The 24832-nt window shown below is 32.5% G+C and overlaps 2 protein-coding genes across 2 annotated transcripts in view; one reads left to right on the forward strand and one right to left on the reverse strand.

Moving 5' to 3' along the window:
* Window positions 1–348: 348 nt before the first annotated feature.
* Window positions 349–11292, reverse strand: LOC119838188 (breast cancer type 2 susceptibility protein-like). Its single transcript, XM_038364033.1, has 9 exons — window positions 10948–11292; window positions 5702–10107; window positions 5028–5208; window positions 4203–4410; window positions 3768–3877; window positions 3244–3345; window positions 2737–2932; window positions 2325–2421; window positions 349–1789 (listed from the first exon to the last, which is right to left on the reverse strand). Exons 1-9 carry the CDS (start codon window positions 11203–11205, stop codon window positions 679–681), a joined length of 6669 nt encoding a protein of 2222 aa, XP_038219961.1. The 5' UTR covers window positions 11206–11292; the 3' UTR covers window positions 349–678.
* Window positions 11293–13125: 1833 nt separating this feature from the next.
* Window positions 13126–24832, forward strand: part of LOC119838082 (acetyl-CoA carboxylase) — a 71447-nt gene continuing 59740 nt past the window's right edge. Inside the window, exon 1 of the mRNA XM_038363892.1 lies at window positions 13126–13491. Coding sequence (XP_038219820.1) covers window positions 13404–13491 — 88 coding nt within the window. The 5' untranslated portion in view covers window positions 13126–13403. The remainder of the gene's footprint in view (window positions 13492–24832) is intronic.

The following is a 24832-nucleotide window of genomic DNA, read 5'->3' on the forward strand; positions in this document are numbered from 1 at the left end:
TCCCCCGTTTATATTTTAGAAAACAATTATTCAATAAAATCTAAATAAACCACATAATCTAGTTTTCAATGCATACCTTACTTACGACTCGATCGCGGTTAGTTATTTTTTTTCATAATCGCACTAATGGTGTTGCCCTCTATTACATTGAGAAATATTACTTATATTTTGACCTTTTTATACGACAGTAGCTTTGAATTACATTCTTTTAGCATTTTAAAACGAACATAATAGTAGTTTTTATAATTGTATAAAATGAAACACCGTATTATGTATGAATATTCAATATTTTTATTTTCACATAAATATCTCATTAATAATAATCAACACTTAAATGGTATTATTAAACATAAGGCACCTCAGAAACTAATTTAAATATTTATAAAACCAAAAATAAATAAGGTTTCCAGTACCTGGATTCCTATTTCAATGATATCTGTTTTTATAAGTTACAATGTAACTCCATCTCACATTAATCATATATGTTTTATTCTGTTCATGATGGAAGGTAGTCCTAAACGTAGATTATAAGGCAAATTTATTAGAATTATTTGTAAAACAGGTCTTACGGCAACACTAAATAATACGTAATTTTAAACAACATAGTTTAAAAAAATAGAATACTCTTTCTTTGCACCAATTTGTTTACTCAGAATCAAAGTAATCGGTAACTTTGATTCAATCTAAACTTAAAGGCGGACTCGCATCGAACTCTTCTGCAAAGGGATCCAAAGTGTTTTCTTTTTTTTCACAAACTTCGTCGGTATTAAAGTTTAATTTCACTGGATTCACACTTATTATTCTTTTCACTACGCTTCTTCCCGTAGACAATACTGGACTTGATTGTAAATTCGAATTTTCTTTATCTATACGATCTGTGCGTAAAGGTGTTGAAATATCGTTACTGGCAATGTTTGCACTGTCATTCCTTGAGGTCAACGGACTTTTGAAAGCACTTGTAACATTTTTCGATTTATGAATTATGTTCATTGGACTCAAAGGGGGTGGTTCGCCGTAAAATTTTAATTTGGCAATTTTTTCACTTATTTGCTTCTTGCGTAATAACTTGCTTGGGGATACATCTTGTGTGTCTGTTTGTTTGAAACTCGACTCAAAATCCAAGCCGCTTAAGTTCAAAATCGTATCTTTGGCTATGGGTGAATCAATAAAGTTTTTATTCATAGATATATTGTAATCACTGTTATTTATTCTGTACGGAGACACGTCTGGTAAACGAAAATTTGTATGTACGTTATTATTCTTTATAGCAACACAGTCGAGACAGAATTTTCTTTTATCCAATCCAGAAAATATTTTTGTTAATTCCAAACACAATTTTCTTAAGCAATCATATTTTGGAGTTTTGGTGAAATACGAGAATTCTGTAGCACGATACTGCGGTATATTTTTCATGGTGTTGCCAGATCTTTTTTGTAAATTAACACAAGCAATAACTTGACCAGTGTCCAGAATATTTTCGAAACCAAACTTCTTTATTCCACCCCAAAAATTTATACATACTATATTTTTATTTTCATCAGCTAAGTAAATATTTTGATATAGCTGCTTGGAATTCTCAAAATCCTTATTTGAAGGTTCAATTGAAATAATAAAGCCGACTGTATCAACTTCATTGTTATCCGTAAATAGTTTAGAATTTCGAATATCTTTTATTTGGTAACACTGTCGCTTTAGATAATCTGTGCATGAATTAATTTCCTCCACATGTGTTACTTTCGATTTTTGAAATATAGAGTGCCTGCTCGCCGAAAGCTGTATTTCTGAATTCCTGAAATAATTAAACATAGTTTTAAAATACCTTTAAATAGTCATTTTAAAATTTACTAGAAAAAAGATCATTAAATCTGAATGCATCATGAGAGAGTAAGAGAGATACATACAGATATAACAAAATTTGTTAATCTATACTAATATTATAAACCTGAAGAATTTGTTTGTTTGTTTGGACGCACTAATGTCAGGAACTACTGGTCCGATTTGAAAAGTACTTTCATGGTTAGATAGCCCATTTATTGAGGAAGGCTATAGGCTATATATGTACCACGGGCGAAGCCGAAGCGGACCGCTAGTTGACAATATAAGAACCCAAAATCAATGGATACACAATGTTTTCAAATGCAGGCAGATGAACTCATCAGTATAAAAGCTAAAGTTCTCAAATTTTCTTAATAGGCAACTAGTCTATTTGGACACAGTGCATTTGTAACGACAAGGGGATTAACCTATCATACTTTCATTGTAAATCTCATGCCATCTCAGTCACACACTCATACTGTCTCACTCACACTCAAGTGACATCTTACCTAATAGCTGTTGGAACAACATTATATACATCTAACCAAGTATTCTCAGCAATAACTTCTTGTAGGGCTTCGTTTGGCCGCCATATTGAGAGCATTCCTGAAAGATAAAATACATAAGGAAAAGAAATTAATGTTTAAAACATACACATTTAAATTTTTTTAAGTGAGTACTCTATCTATATCTACTTTGCGAACAAAAATAAAAATGACAATCTCATATATATTAAAAATGTATGTATGTATGCCATATTGTTGCTGATTTATTAACTAGAATCAATGTTAATTTTGTGTAAATAGGCTTTAATTTCCGGTTAAAAAATTAAAAATCAGCCATCGCCACCCCCCACCCACCCACTTCAACGCCACCAAATTAAATATCTAAACACATCACATCATTTAAATAAGATCTTACCTTTACAAATTTTGCGCTCTCTTCCTTCCACGCTGGCAACCCTAATTTTCAACAACGGTACCACACTCCTGGCAACACCTAGAGAGCTATTCTTTATTTTTTCGCGAACTATCTCTTGCATTAACTCAATCTGTTTATCTTTCTGTTTAACTGTGTATTCTTGTAGGAGATGTAATTGAGTGTTTGTTAAATTTGCCTATAAAAAAATAAATTTTATTTATTGATTTAGAAATTTTTAATGTACTTAAAATTTTATTACATACAGAGTTTTTAATCTGTTTTCTTGTAGAAGCATGCAAATTTAAAATTACTAGTTTGATGTTTGTTACTCTTTCACCCAAAAGCCACTGAACCGGTTGCAATGAAATTTGGTATGTAGACGGGTAGACAACTTGAATAACATATAGGCAACTTTTTATCCCGATATTCCTACGGGATACGGACTTACGTGGGTGAAACCGCGGGACGCGGCTAGTAAGCAATAGTTACATTTTAATAGGAACATACCCTAAACTCAGCAGGGTCTCTGTGTTTCTTCATGATTTTCGCAATTTGCGTACCGGACTCAAATTTTCCACTGTCAGTATAGGTTTCAGAGTCCTGGGATTCCTAGAAATTATTATATTATAAATAGAATTAATTTCTACGAATAAATAGTGACTTAAATCGGGTAATTTGAGTCTGTATACCAAATATGATAATAAATTTGTAAATTAATCTTAGAGAGACACCGGATCAGATATTGGCTTCAAGCAAAGTATAATCTTATTAGATAACCTCACCTAGTACCTGACTAACTGGGGTTTCTCGTTTTATAAATAAAAATAATCATTATAGAACGCTCATCATGAGACCTCTTATCTATGATGGATCAGATCACAGCGCATTGTGAGCCTTTTCCTTTAAGCCATAACACGAATTTCGAATGTGGTTCTTTTTGCATCTATGTTCCCTGAGCGTTTATGGACTTTGAACATAACATATATATGCAACTTAGAAAAATAAGTATACAAAACCGTTACAACATTTACCTGTTCAGAAAATTCCTTCTCCACTTCTTCATAGATTCTCTCCAAAATTAACTGTCGATCGTTTTCATATTTCATTTGATGCATGTTTTCCAATCTTTCTGAACGAGTAACTGTCAAAAAACAAACTGTGTTAAAAAGAAAACCCCCGCTTAAATGATGAAATCAAATTGTCTTACTTGGTTTGTTGTAGTGTATATGTAAGGAAATTATTTAATCCTAGCGATCTTAATCAGGATAATAGGATTAACTCTTGCAATTTATGTAGTGAACCCGATCCTTGATAAGTGAAAACATAACAAAGTTTTAATTAAATCGTAAGTTTTAAATAAAAAGTAGGTCAAAATCGAGTCTAAAGGAGACGGTTACATGCAACATACTATAATAAAAGCGTGTTAATAACAATCAAAACCTACAAACTACATAAAAAAAACTCACCTGTACTACCATCCTCAAACTTTTCTATATACAATGTAGGATATACTCTGGTCACGAAAACGCGCAATTTCGACACTTTCCCGCCTTCCGGCCTGACAGTTGACAGGCGAGACAACATGGCAGCGTTGCCATGGTAACCGAGCCGCGCGTCCCAGCGGGCTCTTCGAGTGGAATTGCCAGAGATTTTTAAACGCACAGATGATGTGTCCTGAGCAATAATGAAGAAAAAATTTATTTAATTGTGCAAATGGATGAAATTATTAATAGTGTTGCATGTATAGGTGAACTATAACAGCATAATATTTAATATTATGTCAATCTAATATATAAAATTCTCGTGTCACAGTTTTCGTTTCCATACTCCTCCGAAACGGCTTGACCGATTTTGATGAAATTTTTTGTGCTTATTCGGTATGTATGAGAATCGGCCAACATCTATTTTTCATACCCCTAAATGATAAGAGTAAGGCAGAACAGCGTTTGCCGGGTGCAGCTAGTATAATATAAAGGAAAGATTATGGCTAACTTAACAGTTTTATGGCTATATTAAACATACAGAAAACTATACCACCTTCAAATTGTCAGAAGTAGAACAATTTCATCAACTATGAAATAAAATAGAATCATCAAAATCAATTCTCTCATTCAAAAGTTCGTGTAACAAACACAAAAAATACAGTCTGATTGAGAACCTCCTCCTTTTTTAAGGCGGTAGAAAAAAATATCGTGGTTTACCAAGTTTAATAAAGAAAATTGCTTTGACTTTGAATTACATAATTTTATGGCATTTTCATAGAGAAAATTCAATAAAATTATAAAACTCACCTCCCAAGGTGCTAAACCCTGTTCACAATTTACCAATTCAGCCCCGTGAATGAAAAGTTTCATGCCCACAGATATTTTGCCGTCGTAAATGAGTTTAGAAATATATTTGTCTATGCTCGCCTTTATACAATACCAGCCATCTGTCAATAATAGCTCTATAGTGTCCGTTAGGTTGGAAACCCTGAAACAATAATCATGATAAATGCAAAAGAAATTTACACATATATGGGAGCACGGAAGTGCCCACGCCATGTCTATACTATCCTTTTCTCGATTGTAAATTATTTATAAAAAAATACTTGAATGACGCAATTAAAGCATCAGCATCACGAAATCATACCTTCACCTTTGACAAATTTTATAAATTTAAATGTTTGCATGTTAATTAATATGTACACTACATAATGTATGACAATAAATCACCACCTGGATCAATTTGGATGAGATTTTCTATGCAAATGCTTTATTATGCTAAATAACATAGTAGTATTAGTAAGTTATAGAGAAGGGAGCATGAGATTAATTTCAGTCAGTGAAGGTGCAACTTTCTAATGGCGAAAGAATGTTTGAAATCGATCCAGTGGTTTATGTATGAAAACATTACAAACATACATACAAAAACACAAATATATTAATATGAGTTTATATAAGATTTGTTAAAATACCTGTCTTACCTGCTCACATAGACACCATCTACATAAACACCAACAACGCATAGTACCATAGCTTTACTTGCAACATCGTCCCTTTCTAGAATTTTCCTTAGAGCTGGTCTTTCCACATTATACAATTCCCTATCATATCTATATTTTAATTGATCAAGCACATTCCTCACAGTACACAGTGTTTCAAACAAATGTGGGAATCTTATTTCATATGAAATCAACTTCCAAATTATTAATTTTAAATGATTTTCTATCCAGCCTGATGGTATTATTTTGCTGGTAACAGCCGCTGAGAAAACTTCTTTTATTTTATCTGTAGACCAAATGTCATCTGTCACTTCATTTCTCTTTAACTTGAATTTGAAATCTAAAATATTTCCGTAGTTAAAATTAAGTATATACTTGTCTATTCTGTTTACATTATTGTTTTTCATGTTATCTAAATCTTGTAAAGTAAACTTTTTTGTTTTCTTATAATTGTCGTCAAATACGTAAACTGTGTTGTCTGTATTCTTTTGACAGGTATCACTTTTCGCGCTCAATATGTTCCTAACGACACTGGCGGGAGTTTGAAATTTTCGCTTTTTCGATTTAGGACAAGACAGAATAGGACTTCCTGATCTTTTACATTGCACCGGTGTTCTATCTTTGAAGAAATCTTCCGTGTACAATGTATATTCAAAGTTACGTTCTACTTGAGTATTGAAAATATCTTTCATGTTTATGTCATCCCCGTTGTTGTTCATGGATGTTTTGTTATATACAACATTTATATAGCTCTTAGAACCAACATCATTTATGTTATTGAGATCTTTAAAAGCAGATGTTGTGGTTTTTATATCTTTAACTTGTATTTGATCATCTGAAATACAGCCAGGTTGTATTTTGATGCCATCATGTACATTAATGTTTTTAGCAAGTGCTTCTTTTGATATCTTCACCGTTTTATTGCTTGCAGATTGAAATTCTTGTGCTTTAGGTACAGAACTCTGATTTTTTTCTGTATGAATACTAAATAATTTTTGACTAGCAATAACTGCTTCCTCAGATATATTAACAGGTTTATGATTGGCTGTTAGAAATTGAAATTTTATTGAAGGTACTTCATTGTTAGGTTTAATTTCAGGTGTCTGTAAATTATTTTTAGTATCAATATCTATATCATTAAAAATATTCTTGGTTCTGGCTAGAGCTTTTGTGGATACTTTGACTGGTCTATTGCTAGCAGTTTTAAAACCGTTAAAGTTACTAAAAGATTGTTTTATTACTGGATAATTTTGCATTGCAGGATTAGCTAAAGCATCCTCTGATAAATCATCTAGATCTTTATAAACCGTCTCTGTATTGGGTTTTAGTATAGCCTGTTTATTTTCGTTCACACAGTCATTTTCCAAATCAGTATCTATGTCATCAAACATTGTTTTATATTTATCCAATGTGTCTTTAAAAATCGCTATACTTTTTTTACTAGCAGTTTGGAATCCTTGGAATTTTGATAAGGAGATATGATCTTTTTCCATATCGTCATTGAGCAATTTTTGACTAGCAATAATTGCTTCTTCAGATATATTAACAGGTTTATGATTGGCTGTTTTAAATTGAAATTTTATTGAAGGTATTTCATTCTTACGTTTAATTTCAGATGTCTGTAAATTATTTTCAGTATCACTATCTATATCATTGAAAATATTCTTAGTTTTGGCTAAAGCCTCTTTTGATATTATGACTGGTCTATTGCTGGCAGTTTTAAACCATTTAAAGTTACTTGAAGATTGTTTTATGGTTGGACTATGCAGCAATGTAGGATTAGTATCTTGGCATATTATATCAACTGTGTTTTTATTAGCAGTATATAATGTAGACATTGTCAGTTCTGATTTAGATTTGAAATCACTTAAATCTTTTCCCAAATCTGCATCTTTGTTATCAAACATTGTATTATATTTGTCAAAAGTTTGCTCCGTGACTGTCATCTTTTTATTACAAGCAGTTTGTAATCCTTTGAAATTCTGCATTTCTTTATTATCCTTCGCAAGTCGTCTTATTTCATTTACGTTTTTCATTTTTTTTACAATTGTGTCTTCATCAACATCTAATTCAATATCAGAGAAAATTCTTTTGCTTCTAGCAAGTGTTTCTTTCGATATATTTATTTGCTTATTACTTGCGGTCTGAAAACCCTTGAAAGCAAAGTCATTGAGTTTACTACTAATATCCGCTTTAGAATTATTAAATAAAATTTGGCTAGGTAGCAAGGATTCTTCAGATACTTTAACTTTTTCATTTTCTGTTTGGAAGCATGGCTTAAAATTTGAGTTAAAATTATTGTTATATTTTATATTCAAATCTTTATTTTTGGAGTCACTATTTGATAACTTTTTTTCAATATTATTAATTGTTATTGGTTGGGGATTAATTTCGGTTTGTTTTGACTCTTGACTTGGCGAATATTTTGTTTCTTCAATTATATCATCAAATACATTTTTATATTTTGTCAAAGTTTTCGAAGACACCTTTATTGGAATATTGTTTGCCGTTTTGAATCCACCAAACTTGTCATATCCTATTTCATTATAATTTAAAAGTTTTCCTGTGACATCAATATCTTTAGAAATTTCACTTCTACATTGAAAATCTTTAGTCATAGACATTATTTCTCCTTTATTGTGCTCTATATCTTCCTTCATATTGATATCTTCGAAAATCTTTTTACTTTTCAACAAGGCAGTTTCAGATATTTTTATTGGTTTATTGCTAGTTGTAAAAAATCCTTTGCAACTAGGTGAACAATTTGTATAATCAGTTTTGTTGGTACCCTTCAAAGCATCTGGAAATTTATTTTCCCCGTCACTTTCGATACCTTCAAATATTTTCCTTGATTTTAAAACTGCTTCATCTGAAATTTTTATTGGTTTCAAGCTCGCTGTTTTAAATCCTTGAAAATCTTGTTTCAATATGTGTTCCTCAGTTATATTAAATAATTTATGTTTAGGTATATTATTATGATCATCTTCCTGCTCTTCATTTATCATACTCTTTTCAAATTCTTGTACTATAATCTCATCATTTATTTTTATTGGTTCATCACTGCTATCCTTCTCAGTTTTCTTATGAAATGTTTCATATTGTGTACTATCTCTTACATATTTAGGCTTTTTTAAATCACTTACATCTGTTTTTTTAACCTCAAATTCTTCTTCTTTCTTAAATTCCACATCATTGTCGTACAAATTGTTTTGAAATTCTTCAAGAAAAAGTTTACTTTTGCGTAAGCCTTGGTCAGATATTTGAATAGATTTGCCATTTGCTGTATGAAATTGAACATTACCCATATTTGCTAACATAGGGGTTTGAAAACTATTAGTTTGCCCTGTTGCTTTCAATTTATCTTGCACATTTATGTTTTTTTCTACTAATTTAGAAGGTTCAATAAATGTACCATCAAATTCATTAACAAGCGCCTTAATATCAACGTTAGTCTCTTCTAAAACATTCTTTGCTTTCACAAACGAGTCTCTATGGATTTGTATTGATTTATTGCTTGCTGTTTGGAATCCCACATACATTGTTTTATCTAGAATACCAGTTTGATTATAAAATGATGTTTTTAAGGCACAGGTTAGAGGTAAATCTTCAATGTCTCTAGCTGGTTCAAAGTTTTCTTCATCACTGCTAAACAGTATCTCATCTTCTATTACAGATGGAGAAGATTTATGTTCAATGTATTGTTGATTATCATTAACTGATCTCGTCTCACTATTTCTCCTTTTAATCTTTACATCAAAAACAGGACTTTTTGATGATTCCCTATTGTGTGGATTAGGATTTTTATGGCTTTGTATGCACAATTCTCCATTAAGAATTTGTGAATTTATAATTTTCTTTGCAATTAGAAAATCAGCATTTTCTTCTATGACTGGCAATGCAATTGCTTCAAATTTTTCAAAGGATTCTAGATTATAAACTAATGATGTTAATGGTGTGTTTCTAAATACTATAGGTTTAACCTTATTTAAAATAGGGCTTTTGGAATGATTACCCTCTAGAGGTTCAAAAATTGCAATATTATCTTCAGTATCAGAATTATCAAAGATATCACAGACTTCTTGATCATTATTATTTATATTAATTTCACTCTGCTTAAGTATGGCTTCATCAGAAGGTACATAAATTTTATTGGATTTCTTGTTATTTTTTTCTGTAATTTGTTCATATTTATCAAATATACCTTCATTTTTAACAGCTTTTAACTCTTTATTCACATTTGCATCAGGTTTATGTATGAATGTAGTATCAAATTCTTGTGTTACACCACTATGAGAGGCGAATGATTCCACATTTTCAACTAAATTTATTAATTGTGTATCTGAGACACATTGCGTTTCAAATTTATTCTGTATCTCTTGCTTTTGTACCTGCAAATGGAAAAAATATTTAAACAAAAATTTACAATAGACCAGTCTATGTAATATTATTAGCATCTCATTTTTATGAAATACTAGCTGCACCCCGCGGTTTCACCCGTGTAAGTCCGTATCCCATAGTAATATTGGGATAAAAAGTAAACCTATATGTTATTTCAGTTGTCCATCTGTCTACGTACCAAATTTCATTGCAATTGGTTCAGTAGTTTTAGCATGAAAGAGCAACAAACACACACACACATCCTTACTTTCGCATCTATAATATTAGTAGGATTTAACTAGGAGAAGTGCTGTTTCCCTATGAAAGTAATTTCTGGAATAAAATTTACTTTTTTCATGAATACAAAACAAAAGTTTGCATACACTCACTTATTCAATTGAACGCAAGAAAGGAAGGTATAAAAACCTGATAAGTTTTGGGATTGTCCCATCTATCAATAAGTAAACAGTATATTATTTGGTTGCAATGTATGTGGCCAAAGGAATTATATGAGAAATAACACTATAAAGTAACCTATTTCTCAATCAAAATCATTCTATGCATTTACTACATTGCTTTGAAAGAAACACTAAAAAGCACAAATTCGTATTCATAATTTTGGTAACAAAGGTTATAGGATATGTATTTCAGTAAAGGGTATATGGCACATTTACACATCAGGCTATGTTCTTGGGATAATGAATGCTAAACTATTTGATATTATGCTTGTTAAAACAGATATGATTTATTTGTTAGGTTATATTATTATAAATGTAATGAATGTATTTTCATCAATTTTTTTTTCATTATATTCAGTGAAATTCAACAAAAAACCGCGAAAATTTACCTACCTTGTCTGAAAGTACATTTAGTGGTAAAAATTCGAAATGTTTTAGAAAATTAGCATTTTCTAATTGTCTTGGAACCTTTTTCACCAAATCCGCCTTTTGTATTGCCTTTATTTGTTCAGAAACATTCGAAATAACATCCTCAATTTTACAGGTATTTGTTAAGATTCTTGAGTTATCATATAGCACTTTATGCCTATGGTCACTTCTTTTGTTTAAAATCTGTTCAAAGTTTAATACATCATTATTGTATTTATCCATAACAGTCTTTTTTACATTTGAATTTAATTATTTAGCCAAAATAGAATTATCGTTTCAATGCCTTTTTCTTGAAACAAGTTGTTTACAAATTTGACGTTTATTATTTTGTCTCATGACAGAATGCCCAATGTCAGGCTTATTCACAGAAAATATAATATATATATATACTAGATTAAATAGGGTAGGCGTAGAATCTCTTCTCTTTAAAAAATTGGAATCTGTCTTTAAAAAAAAAGATCTACAAAGATAAGATAATATTGTCAATATGTACCTTAGCAAAAAATTTTTTTGGGGTTGTTTTAAGTTATTTTTCCTTTAACATAAAATAAATTTCTTTACTAGAAAATACTCCTATAAGCCAGGACTCCGCACTCAAGTGACTGATGTGACAACAAACAGTAGAACCACTAAGAACTGATACATCCTATAGATATTAGGTACTAAAAAATGATCCAAGTCAACATTAATTTCAATGACATTTTGGGAAAAAATAATTTGAAAGAAAAACGCTTTAACTCGCTTTTTAAAATGAGAAAAAATAACAATATTATATATTTACTTAAATACTAAATAAGTAATTACTTATCTGCTGCAAAGAAAATCTATACTGGTAAATCCATATATCCATCAGTAAATTTACCCAGTAACTAGTTTACCCGTATTATTATACTACTCTTTGAAGTAGTTCTTAATCTGTGGAGTAAATTTAAAATGGAGTTTCGAATGTTAAGTTCTAGATTTTTTTTTCTAAAAGTTCTATAGTTAGATAGTATGAACAAAAATTTATACGATTAAGATATACGACGAAAAAAATTAACTTTTAATCACTGAACCACAAAACACCTATATGTGTGTATGGCGACTAGAGAACCATACCTATTATAGCTAACCTGTGGGACGTGTGTCCAACAATTACATCCTACAAAGGCCGTTCATGGATGTCTTTTGTATGTTATTTTTTTTTTGTCATCTTTGGTTTGGAACTTTATAGACTTCGCCGGTTCAGTTCACAGTTTTTCACAAAACGGATTTTTTCTGCTGTAACTGTGAATGTTTTCAATGGTAGATTTAATTCAGTTTTAATTTTGATACTTACTACATAATATGATCACATTATGTTATTTTAATTCATTAAATTATTAAAAATCTACTTAAATTACGTTGTTATTTGCTCAAACAAAACTATGTATCTACTACATTATATCCTACAGAACCGATGGTCACGGGGATGTCTTGTAATTATTTTTTTAAATCTTTAGAGCCTGCGCTGGTTTTATTCGCTGATTACAATGAAATGAATTGAAAATTAAGAAAAGAAATCATATAAATCTTGAATTTCCTACTAAGCCGCCCACACTGAATGTTTCCAATAGTAATTTGATTTAGTAATATAGGTACGTATATAATATGGTGATCGTGTTGTGATTTCATTTAATAAATTATGAAACATTGAATTTATGTTGACAATTAATTTAAAAATAAAAATATTTGTTTAGACATGTAGTTAACGTGGTGGTAAACGTTAAACGTGGTGTATCACCTTTATATTATGAATCTAAATTGATAAAATTCTTCTGATAAGAAATTTAGTTAAAAGATTCTTGCATTTTTCTCATATTTCCAACTTCAATGAACGATCTTTTTCGGTACATATTATCGTTTTAATGAGATATATTGTTGAACTACTGCTCAGAAAATATTGATCCAAATATAGTTTCTCTCCTATTATATTATGATTGGCATAAACATCATATCAGTAGGCATGAGTTCACAAAGATCGTACGATAGTTCTATAAAATTCCATTGAAAAAAGCGCTGTAGGCCGCTCTACATATTTTTTATACGTTTGAACGTCCAATCAGTCTCAAGGGCAACCGCGCTTTAGTTTTTAAATAACGAAACATTAACCATGCTGTCAAACGCGAGTCCGCGTGAAAGAAGCATGCTTGTCAGGCTGTTTTCGAACAAATTAATCGTAAAATAAAATGATGCGCACTTGATCATCACTAATTAATAATTACAGTACAGTTTAATCGCGATATTATGACGTTTCGATTGGATTTTATTAGCGCTTTCTTGACATCGACTACCTGATTAATTCCTAGGGAACACTCGTTGGCTAAATAGTTGGCGGGAAGACGTGCGTTTTTGAATTTTTTTTAAATGGCTGTGTTGTGTTGTGCTCCCTTTTTTAATTGATGTTAATCATTGCGTTTTTTGTTGGAGTTGTATTTATTTGTTATGTTATAAAATCACTTCTTAAGGAGCGTGAGGATTTTATTAAAAGTAAGTAATTTTTTTTTCTATTTATTATTTTGACACAAAAATAATAATTGAAAATTGTATATTTGATTAGTGCTCTATATTTTTATTGTTATTACCCTTCACAATGCATATTGATTATGTGTTTTTTATTAACAAAAAACGTACTTTGCAGTTTTCAAAATACGTGATTTTTGCAATAGGATGATTTCTGCCTATGTACTTACAACTAAGTTAGAAAATTAAGATTTTAATAATTTCTGCTGACGCTAAAACAACACCGATTGATACCGTCCTTAATTGGGTGGGTGACCAATTTTTTTTTATTGTCGCTGTTTAGCTTATTTATACGGAACCTATAATACCTACCTAACTAATTTAGTCGCGAAATTGACTCGCCCTTGACCGATTTATTCTTTAGTAATTTTTGTTTGATTCATCGTGAATTTTTAAATGAAAATGTTAGGGTTCCGTATCAAATGGGATAAACGGGACCGTGATGAAATTATGCCAGTAATTAATAATTTTTTATGTGGTTTATATGTTAACTAAAATAAAATAAGGCTTTCTTTTAAGCCGAGATTTCTTGTAGAATAAGGGAAGTGTCGCTGTTTGTAGTCTGACGTAACTAACGCTTCTATCATAACTGTAGGTACTGAATGCATAAGTCCCATGCCCCTTGTGGGGTAGGGGGCAGGTTCACAACTGTTACACTGATCGATTTTCTATACGTTCGCCTAGGTTATTAGGTTTCTTTAAGCCGATCTTAGAACATCATGGTTTTATATAGTGCAATGCAGTGGCGGCTCAGTGGTGAGGACTTCGGACTTAAAACGAAAAGTCGGGGTTCTAGGCGCTCATGCTGGAAATAAATTGATATATCAGTTTATTTGCGCATTATCCACATAACCATTGCTTAAATTGGTAAAATGGAACCTCGTAAGAAAACCGGCATGTCCAAGAATCGAAAATTTGACATGTGTCATCTTCCATCCCTTACTTGTGGCTATCGCCTGACTTCTCATAGGTGGCCTGTGTCTCTACTTTTTCTGCAGTGGGAACATATAGGCTGATGATGGTCAACGGAAAATGTCAAAAACCAATACACAACTTTTTATTTATATGTGGAGTAGTCAATTTTTTATAACAATCCCAGCATTGGTGTACGAACGTGTAGTGTTTCTTATTTTGGGAAAATTACCTTTTTTGAACAATAAATTCAAAATCGCCCTTCTAGAAATTTTACCAAATTTGAATGGGACCATAATAAAGGTAGCTTTGAAATAAAAAATAATCTAGAAAAGTTTTGAGATCAAGTGAGGAAAGCCAAAAAAAAAAAAAACAATACAATACAGTCGAAATGACCACCTCCTATATAGAAGTTGGTTGAATATAAAAGATTAGTGACATGATCGAAAAGTCAAAAAAGATTTTAACAAATTAAAAGCAAAAACTTACAGTACATACGTGTAACTTTGAACTGTTGACGACAATGTCGATATATTTACATTGAATGATCCATAAATTAGATTAGGGAATTCGTATAATATACATTTTCTACAAATGTAGCGTTGCGTATTCTTGGTACATGGGTTTACGAAATGGCCAGTCACATGTTTTGCCCGAAATTTTATAAGTGCAATTTAAAGTTTTTACACACCAGCATTTCGCTTTCACCGCTGTGTTTATACACTAAAACCTTCCTCAAGAATGAGTCTATTCATTAAACAAAAACCGCTTACAAAGTTGCGTTTTAAAGATTGCAGTATACATAAGGAGGAGTTGAAGGGACTTTATTCTATGTAGCTAGTAATATAGAAGCCGAAAAGAAATGACAGTTGACCAAAAAAAAAAATCATGTTTTTTTAATTAAGCACAGTTTAAAGATTAAAATTCGAACAATTCGAAATTCAAACTTCTTGAGAATATGAATGTTTTATTTTATAATGTGGTTGTTCCAGTTCATTCAAGCTTTAAAGTTACAGACTTGTTATCATAAATTTATTGTATATTAATAATAATAAATTATTCATAATTATCGATGTTTTTTTCGGTTTTAGCCTAGTTTAACATACTTAACAAGTTGACGAGATTATTTGTTTGTTTGAACGCGCTACTATCAGAAACTACGGGGCCGGTTTAATTTTTTTTTTCTAAAATTTATCTATATATAACACCATGTACGACGAGGGTGAAACCGAGGGCTATAGCAAGTAATATTTACCTAACTCATAACCTTATTGCTTAAATCCATAATATTGTTAACATCTCGATATATTTCGCATACATGATATTATCTTCAGCTGATAAAGAAGTCATAACTCGATCTCACACGTGGTCCACACGCAACGGTAGCTGTTTTTAGTTTATATTTAGAAGATAGATTTGTTTTCCTTTTTATTTTTTTTTCTTATCTTCAACGTTATTTATGCTGGCCATTTCCAACCGTACTAGCCGATTTGAGAAGCATTTAGTTCGTCGAGAAGTCGTGTTTGAAATTATTACTTGAAAACTGTATTCATATAAAAAAAAGGATTTAACTAATTTCGCCCGGAGTTCGCCCTTGGTAAATATTATATCGCACTCAGAAATCACCTATCACCTAGATGCAACGAAGAAATTGTTTTTGAATATAGTAGTTTCTGAGATTAGCGTGTTCAAACGAACAAACCAACTTTATAACATTAGTATAGTAGTTAAAGATATCATCGCCCAACATCCTAAGGAAATTTGTTAAAAATTTAATAAGATACGATTACACGAAATGTCAATACTGACTCCCACCACCAACCCTACACATGTAAAATGCATGCAATAAAATGTACCATGCCTACAAACTTATCATTTATCAAGCGTATATATTTTCTCGATCTCCCATGACCCGTGATAAAGCGAAGCGAGATACAATCGTTCATGTTCATTATTTTGAGGTAGACGACGGTTAGGTATGTTTCTGTTAAAAAGAATATCGATAGGCATTTGTTTTATATGAAAACTAGCGCTCCGCCCCGACTCCAACCTAGGTACTTTTCTCTCTCCATGAGAAGCTTCCTTGTGACATAACAAAAAAGAAAAATGTTTAAATAATAATAATAATATAGAGCCTCGTTGTACGCTTAGCAAAACATTTGGCGGTTCAATTTTATATAGATAAAAAATATAAAAAGCTTCATTATATAAGCAATTTGCTGTATTCAGCAGCCAAAGAAGTCTGGTGGTCAACTTTCTCACATCGAAGACTGCACATGTCACGATGCGACATACATCACCTACATATATTTGACAAATTAAAGAAAGAAGTAGAGAAAAGGTAATGTACCTAGAAAAGGCCACGGTCATCTCTATTATTGCAATGCCAGATACGAATCACGCACATCAATTCCACTTGGCTTCTTCGTGATAACATGTCATTTAATAATGAAAAAAATATTTTCAAAAAAAACTAAAATACACGCTTAAATGATAGAATCAACGAATTGTCTGACTCGGAGATAGCCATCACGTCTTAAAGTAGTATTACCATATAGGAAGATGGCACTTAGAGATCTTTTCATCATTTTTCCACTCTGAAATTAGTACTTCTTTAAGACGTCATGGTACCCCCCTGTACTGTTCCTTCGCGCCGCTTGCAATATTGTTAGAATTTATACGCTATAAAGAATGGATAACTATTGGACCTTGCTGCTCTTACAGACGACTCACTGTGTCATTCCGGAGCAGTGTTTGGGATCGTCATACTCTTCTGCTTGGGATAAGGGACGTTTGCTGAAGCAAATACTTAGTAGCTTTGGTGAATTTCCTCTTTCTGCAACAAACCGTTATGAGTTTGCACCATTCTTTTGGATTTAGAGGATAAATAATACTAACATAATATCACAATCTATATAGCATCTGATTCTTGTGTAAAAATTTCCTTACCCTATCTGATTATGATGGTCACTAACCGATTCAGAATAAAGACTACAAGGTAATCGATCATGTCAATGTTACTTGAACGTAACATAGAAAAATATGCTACATACAAAATTTATTTATGTTTTTAACCTCTAAATTCCAATAAAAAATGCGATGTTCGAGCAAGAACTTTCTGAGCCCAAAAATGACTTTAAATTTATAACTTATCTGTGCATTTAGCATACGGCGAATAGCCTCATTGCTGAAGGAAACCTCCTAATAACCGAGCCCACACGTGGAAAGCATGGTTGATTCTGGTCTTAACCCTTTTAGGAGTCCTGTGGCCTGAATCCCTACAATGGAAACAAAACAGACTTAATATTAGGCGGGTTAATTAAAAATGAAGATCTTTTAGATGTGATTTATAAAACTGTTAACTGTTTTGAATTCCTTGTCAAATCAAAGTGTTTTAATTACAACTAAACTTGCAATAAAATTATACCAATGTCGCCGAAACTAGTTTTTAGTGTCGTTTAATTTAGACTTTGTATTATATACCTTTTGGCACAAGACATAGCGACGAAAGTCGATCTTCAAGTATGAAACCGTAATTAAAAAATTATGAAGATTATAATTAAGTCAATAGAGTATTATCATTGCGTGGCAATGGGATCTTTATGATAATATCTCGTCGATCTAACTTGCAAATACTTCCTGAGAAGCGAACTCCGGGTTATTCCTTCCGCATAATCTCTATATATATATAAAATTCTCTTGTCGCAATGTACGTTCCCATACTCCTCCGAAACTCGGACCGATTCTTATGAAATTTTACAAAGACACACTGAGATCTGACATACGCAGCCTTTCGTTAATTTTTCTGAAAAATTATTGTTAAGTAATTTTATCTTAAAATCAGTTAAATAACAGTCACTTTTATTTATTTTCCTTACATTTATGTAACATATGCTTTACATTTATTTTAAGTAGTCTATATTATTAAAAATAAATCGTCAATGCGTTTCTAAAGGCAAATCTCGGGAACGGCACCAACTCGTTGATATTTTTACGTTTTTGATAAAGCACAAGGAAAGTTCTTATGAATAGTAAAGACATACGGGCGAAGTCTGGGCGGATCGCTAGTTAATAAATAAAAATCATAATATAAAAACAATCGTGAATGCCTGGGCTAAGCTATATATAGGCTCCTCACGACCCATTATCCAACCTCAGCAATCCAATTTCTTCTTCTCTTTCAAATCTTAGTACCCAAACACTTCATCCATAACTTTCTTCAAGGTATACCTGAACACATGCATTCGAATATCACAGAAACATTATTTCTTTAATAGAATCTCCTCCACCTTTGAATTTACGGTTACATACAAGAGGACTCTTAACTTTCTCAAACCATTCCACAAGCGAATAAAAAAATAACTATAAACAAGTACTTATCTCCATTAAATCGTTTCTCAACGACCTTTATAGAGATTACGAATGTACCGGATAGCTCTTACGTCTATAATCTTCATGTTTCTAGAAGTGACATTGATTTATTATATAACTAGTTTCTAGCCAGGTTCTGACCGGGTTATAAAACTAAACTAATTAAAGTCACGTGAAAAATCCTTTTGTTTTTGATACTTTTTGAGGGAGAAAAATATGCCTGTATTTATTATATCTTTAATAAAATACATGTAGTTCACGCTACAAGATGGTGCATGTAAACTCTAACCACATTACCACTGTTCGAAACGGTGATGGAAAACATCGTGAGGAAACTGGAATGTCTGAGAATGCAACGTTTGAGGACATGTGACATAGATGTCGCGCTGGCCAAGTGCAGGTTAGCAGATCTGCTAACCCGCACTTGGCCAGCGTACTGGATGATGGCCTGAACCCTCATGGAAATAAATGTGCGCTGAGGACGATTCACTCAGCTAACACAACCCCATGTGTAATTAATAATTATTAGTACAGTTGGTTAAAATCAACAACGCTCCGATGGTAATATTCATCATCATCATCATCATCATCAGCCCATATATGTTCCCACTGCTGGGACACAGGCCTCCTATGAGGGTTCAGGCCATAATCCACCACGCTGGCCAAGTGCGGGTTGGCAGATGTCACATGTCGTCGAACTTTTAATTCTTGGACATGCCGGTTTCCTCACGATGTTTTTCCTTCACCGTTTAAGCAGTGGTGATGTTATCCACATGCGCAGACAAATTGAAAAATCAATTTATTTCCTGCACGCTCGCCCGGTCTCGAACCCCGACTTATCGATTTTGAAGTCCGAGGTTCTCACCACTAAGCCACCACTGCTCGATGGTAATATTAATCCTCATCAAAAAATATTCCAAAAATTACATTTAATCAAAATACCAAGTTTCGTTGTCGGAATATCAAAAAGTAAAGTCCCGTGTCCCTTACTACCCAGTACGGGGCCATGGGACTTTTTGGGGTAGATGATATACACCTGTGACCACCTGTGTCCAGCCAGACCAAACTTTTTTCTGTGAGTCCCCTTCGGGAATCCCACCCTCTACACCCTCCACCCTACCCTCGGTTCTACACTCACGCGTTAACCACTGTACAAATGAGGCGGTCGTTTTCGATGTTTCATAATATTTTTTATTCAATTTAACCAATTTTAGAGAGATAGTAAAAACCTTAACTGTCACCATCCATGGCAAATCGGACCATTTACATCACATCTACACACGGATTGTAAAACTGTGGTTTTAACCAAAAAAGATAACATGTTATAATACTTTATAATTATGTGGTTTATTTAATATGTAAATTCTGTACGCGTAAAGATACGTACCGGTTTAAATATATAAATGTTTAGATGTTTTACTTCAACATTTATTACGTTCTAAAATATAACATGAATAAATACCTGTTTTATTTCCCGACTGTCTAGTTATTTATCATGTTGTCTTATAATCTGTAGCGTAAAGCAATTGGGACTTTTTTAAGGTTACGTTTAATCCTTAGTACTTAGACTTCACTGCCAGTATGTCTGTCTGTTTGTCTGCCTGACCGTCCCCCTTTTGGCTTGTTAGTACGGAAACATTAATGTCGCGAGTTCAACTCGCTCTTGTCTAATATATTTTTTTTTACGTTTTTACTAATAGACGTGACCTGCGCAAGCGCATATTCACTCTTGCAGACTTAATGGTCATGCCCACACAACCCTGCTAAACTTGTGACGTCACTCATTCACAAAATCTTAGTCATGACGTCATACTTCGCCAAATTCCCATTCATAAGAACGCACTATATCGATTACTGTTATCAGGTTCACATCCGGCTTGCACTTGGCCAAATTTCGAGTTACCACAAACTTATCTAATGTTACGGATCACAATTTATCGATAGATTGTAATCTAACAATGTCTACAATTTTACGGTGACACACGAGTCTTTTATACAGTACTAGCTGCATCCCGCGGTTTCACCCGCGTAAGTCCGTATCCCGTAGGAATATCGGTATAAAAAGTTGTCTATGTGTTATTCCAGTTTTCCAGCTATCTAGGTACCAAATTTCATTGCAATCGGTTGAGTAGTTTTTGCGTGAAAGAGCAACAAAACAAACACACACATCCTTACAAACTTTTGCATTTATAATACTAGTAGGATTCTTTCAAATGACGCCTCAAATAAAAACAAGAGTTCCGTAAGTTATTTCCTTTATTTTATAATATACACGAATAACAGGTTATTACATTATTATAACGTCAATAACTGGTTTCATAGTTATTTATTTTGTTTTCACTCAAGGTTAGACACGTTAATTTGTGGCAGTTTATATGCAAAATGCCTAGCATCAATGTCTGTATTACGATTGAACGTGCAACGTAAGATTTGTGCTGTTCATTTATAAGATTTTTTTCGAGTATATTTGAAAAATCAAGGTCAAGCAACAGTTGGCACGGTCATAGACTGGATGGGTAAATGAGTACGATTTTGACCCATTTTAAAAGAACGGATTTAAATCAAACCTTGTACAGTTATCAAGGATCGCGGCCTGTACAAAAATTTCAGGAGTTTATATCTTAGTTTATATCGTATCCGGATTGGGATCCCCAGGATTAAATAATTTACTTACGTATGCTCTGTATGGAAGAGAGACAATTTAGAAGATTCTTTCATATAATCGTGTTGTTTCATTTCTCGTTTAAACTATACCATATATGTAACTTTTTATAGACATCAAGTTATTACGCGTGTGATTCAATACCATACAAGATTTTGACGCAATCTTAAATGTCGTCAGTCACCTTGTATATAATTCAAAATTATTTTAAAAACAGGTTGAGTATACTCTGGCTTATTAAGGGTCCCATGGACCCTGGTCGGCAATAGAAATACGATGATAATTTTCAACTGAAAACATTATAAATCTGCGCTATTTAAATAGCATTACATGATCTTTCTGCTTTTACAAAGATTATTTCTACTACTGATTGATTTATTTACCTACTAGTTTAAAGCACGCATTAAATTCGGAGTAATTTAATAGATGTAAATCGGGATAAAAAGTATCCTATCACCAAAGTCAGCTCATACCCTGTCTCTATACCAAATTTCATCAAAATCCGTTCAGTAGTTTCAGTGTGATTGACGACCATACAAAACAAACAAGCTTTCATCTTTATAATATTAGTGTGATGTGATAGTGCCACATAGTGTATTCACTTCCCGTATACATATAAAACTTAAAGACTAGAAGAAAATCGATTGCTAAGGCAGGATTATTGGCGAGGTACTAGCCTGGTATGCCGAAAGACGCAGGTTTGAATTCCATTTCACGATCAGAACTGAAAATTCGAAAATCAGTCATACAGGAATAAGTCTGTTGTTCTTGATGGAACTATGACGTAAAGAAGAGTTCAGAGAATCTGTCGTGAAGAAAATGATGGTAATGGGATGAAATAGTACTTCTAGTCGTGGCTATGGAAAAACACAAAGAAAACCACGAACACACGTCTTTCTCGTTCGATTTTAATAATAAAGAGGAAAAATTTATCATTTTGCGTCACGAATAAACTCCAGAACTGTACGATTTATATCAATTCTTCCTGAGAGTCAAGGGGCATATTTCCTTTTTTTCCACGAGTCAAACCGGCCCTAGCGGCTAATGAGTCTACACGGCATGCATACATGCTGGCATGTGGTAACAATTTACATGCGTAACTTATCTGTGGTTCAGATGTCAGTGCGATGAAGTGTGAAGGTGAAATAGGACAAACTTTATCTTGGCAAGGAAGTGTAGGGGTCAATTGAAATGTATGGATATGTAATAGGTTACTAGCTTTCGAGTCTTCAAACTTCCACTCCTCAAAATTTGTTACAATTATGATATTTAATACCAGAGCTATCCAGAGCTCTCTTTTAAGACCTTGAAGCACAACAGTACTAAAAAGCCCTTACAGTCACTTGTATAACAGTTATCTCTACCAAATTATTAAAGTTATCTATAATCAATATAATAATCAATCATAGTCTATCATATTGTATTTTATAAACATTATCATCTTACATTTAATCTTATACCTTTAAACGAGCAATTCTTGTATATATATATATATATATATATATATATATATATATATATATATATATATATATATATATATAATTGGAATCTCGGAATCGGCTCCAACGATTTTCATGAAATTTAGTATACAGGGGGTTTCGGGGGCGATAAATCGATCTAGCTAGGATTTTTTTTTTAGAAAATGTCATATTCGTGTTTTTTTCTTCCTGACATCTATTGGTGTATAATAATACTATTTTGCTTCGTAGATAGCTGGACAACTGAAATAACACATAGGCACTTTTTATACCGATATTCCTACGGGATACGGTTACGCGGTTTCAACCGCGGGTCACAGCTAGTTATTTACTTATATGAAAACATACTTATTAACAAAGGATAGGAAAACATAAATATCACTATGACATTTTACGCCTCGGACTACCAATACGCACATTGGTAGTCCGAGGCATAAACCAAGAGGTGAGACTTCACCCATGATACGATACAGGTATACCTAGTGTGGGTGGTATGGGTAACCAGTAAAAAAATTGAAAAAATACCATTGTATTAATTTCTTGCGCCTTTAAAAATGCCTTATTCCCCGTGGGCAGCTAATTAGTTTACCGTGGTCTCATAACTTTTGGAATCCTAACGATTTCAGTCGTATTTAGTTTAATACCATTTTGTATGTTATATACCAATACCTATTTGGGTATAATGATTCTTTGCAAGAGTGTTGTCTAAATATTAATAATAAGTCTAGTAGACAGAGAATTGGAATCCTTCAAAAACTTTCCGTCCCTATACACGTGCACGTTTGATGGGTTAACTATATTAAGTGACTAGCTTTCCGCCCGCGGTTTCGCCCGCGTGGAATTCGGTTATATCGATTTCATCTCCCTATTTCAACTCAATCTACCATTTTTTTCGCGATAAAAATTATCCTATGTCCTTTCCCAAGTTAAGTTCTACTTTCATAAAAAATTACAAAAAATTGGTTCAGTGGTTTAGTCGTGAAAGCGTTACAGACAGACACACATCTTTACAAACTTTCGCATTTATAATATTACTAGCTACGCCCCGCGGATTCACCTGCGTATGTCGGTATCCCGTAGGAATATCGGGATAAAAAGTTGCCTATATGTTATTCGAGATGTCTAGCTATCTCCGTACCAAATTTCATTGCAATCGGTTCAGTAGTTTTTGCGTGAAAGAGCAACAAACACACACACACATCCTTACAAACTTTCGCATTTATAATATTAGTAGGATATAGTAGGATAGTAGGATATAGCAACATATAGTATAATACAATAGTAGGAAATAAATAGCAATAAAATTCCGATCGTCAACCACTTCGATATTCAATAAGAAAGGAATCCTTAATCTCCATCCATCGCCCGTTATAATCAATTGCATTCCTTGCCTCGTGGAAATCTATTGGAAATAATTGAGCCATCCGTGTAATTGAATACTTCGCTTTAAAATCTTAACGCCTAACGCAATTTAAAAGCAATTTATTTTAGCGCGCCTATCGCATTTATCATAGCAATTTTGTATATATAAAATTCACGCTGTAAGTTTTAAAAAGAGAAAACAGTTTATATATTTTATTTATACATCTAATCTGCATTTTAATGAATTGGCTAATTTTATAATAAATTTCATTTTACGCCACATACGTCGAAATCGCTATGAAATATTTAAATTGTACATTTTATAAGCTTCTTATATCATTCTGATACATATTAAATGTATTCAGAAACAAGTTTTTGTTCGAGTTAAACGTTATTTTTTCTGTTTTCGTATGCGGACGAAGTCTTTGATAATATTTTAGTTAGTGAAGCGATGTCTTTCGCAGATGTATTTGGTTTGTTGCGTGGTGCTGGTGCTAAAAGGGATACAAAGGAATTGAGT

This window comes from Zerene cesonia, unplaced genomic scaffold, assembly GCF_012273895.1.
Source record: "Zerene cesonia ecotype Mississippi unplaced genomic scaffold, Zerene_cesonia_1.1 Zces_u001, whole genome shotgun sequence".
NCBI classification, from domain to species: Eukaryota; Metazoa; Arthropoda; class Insecta; order Lepidoptera; family Pieridae; genus Zerene; species Zerene cesonia.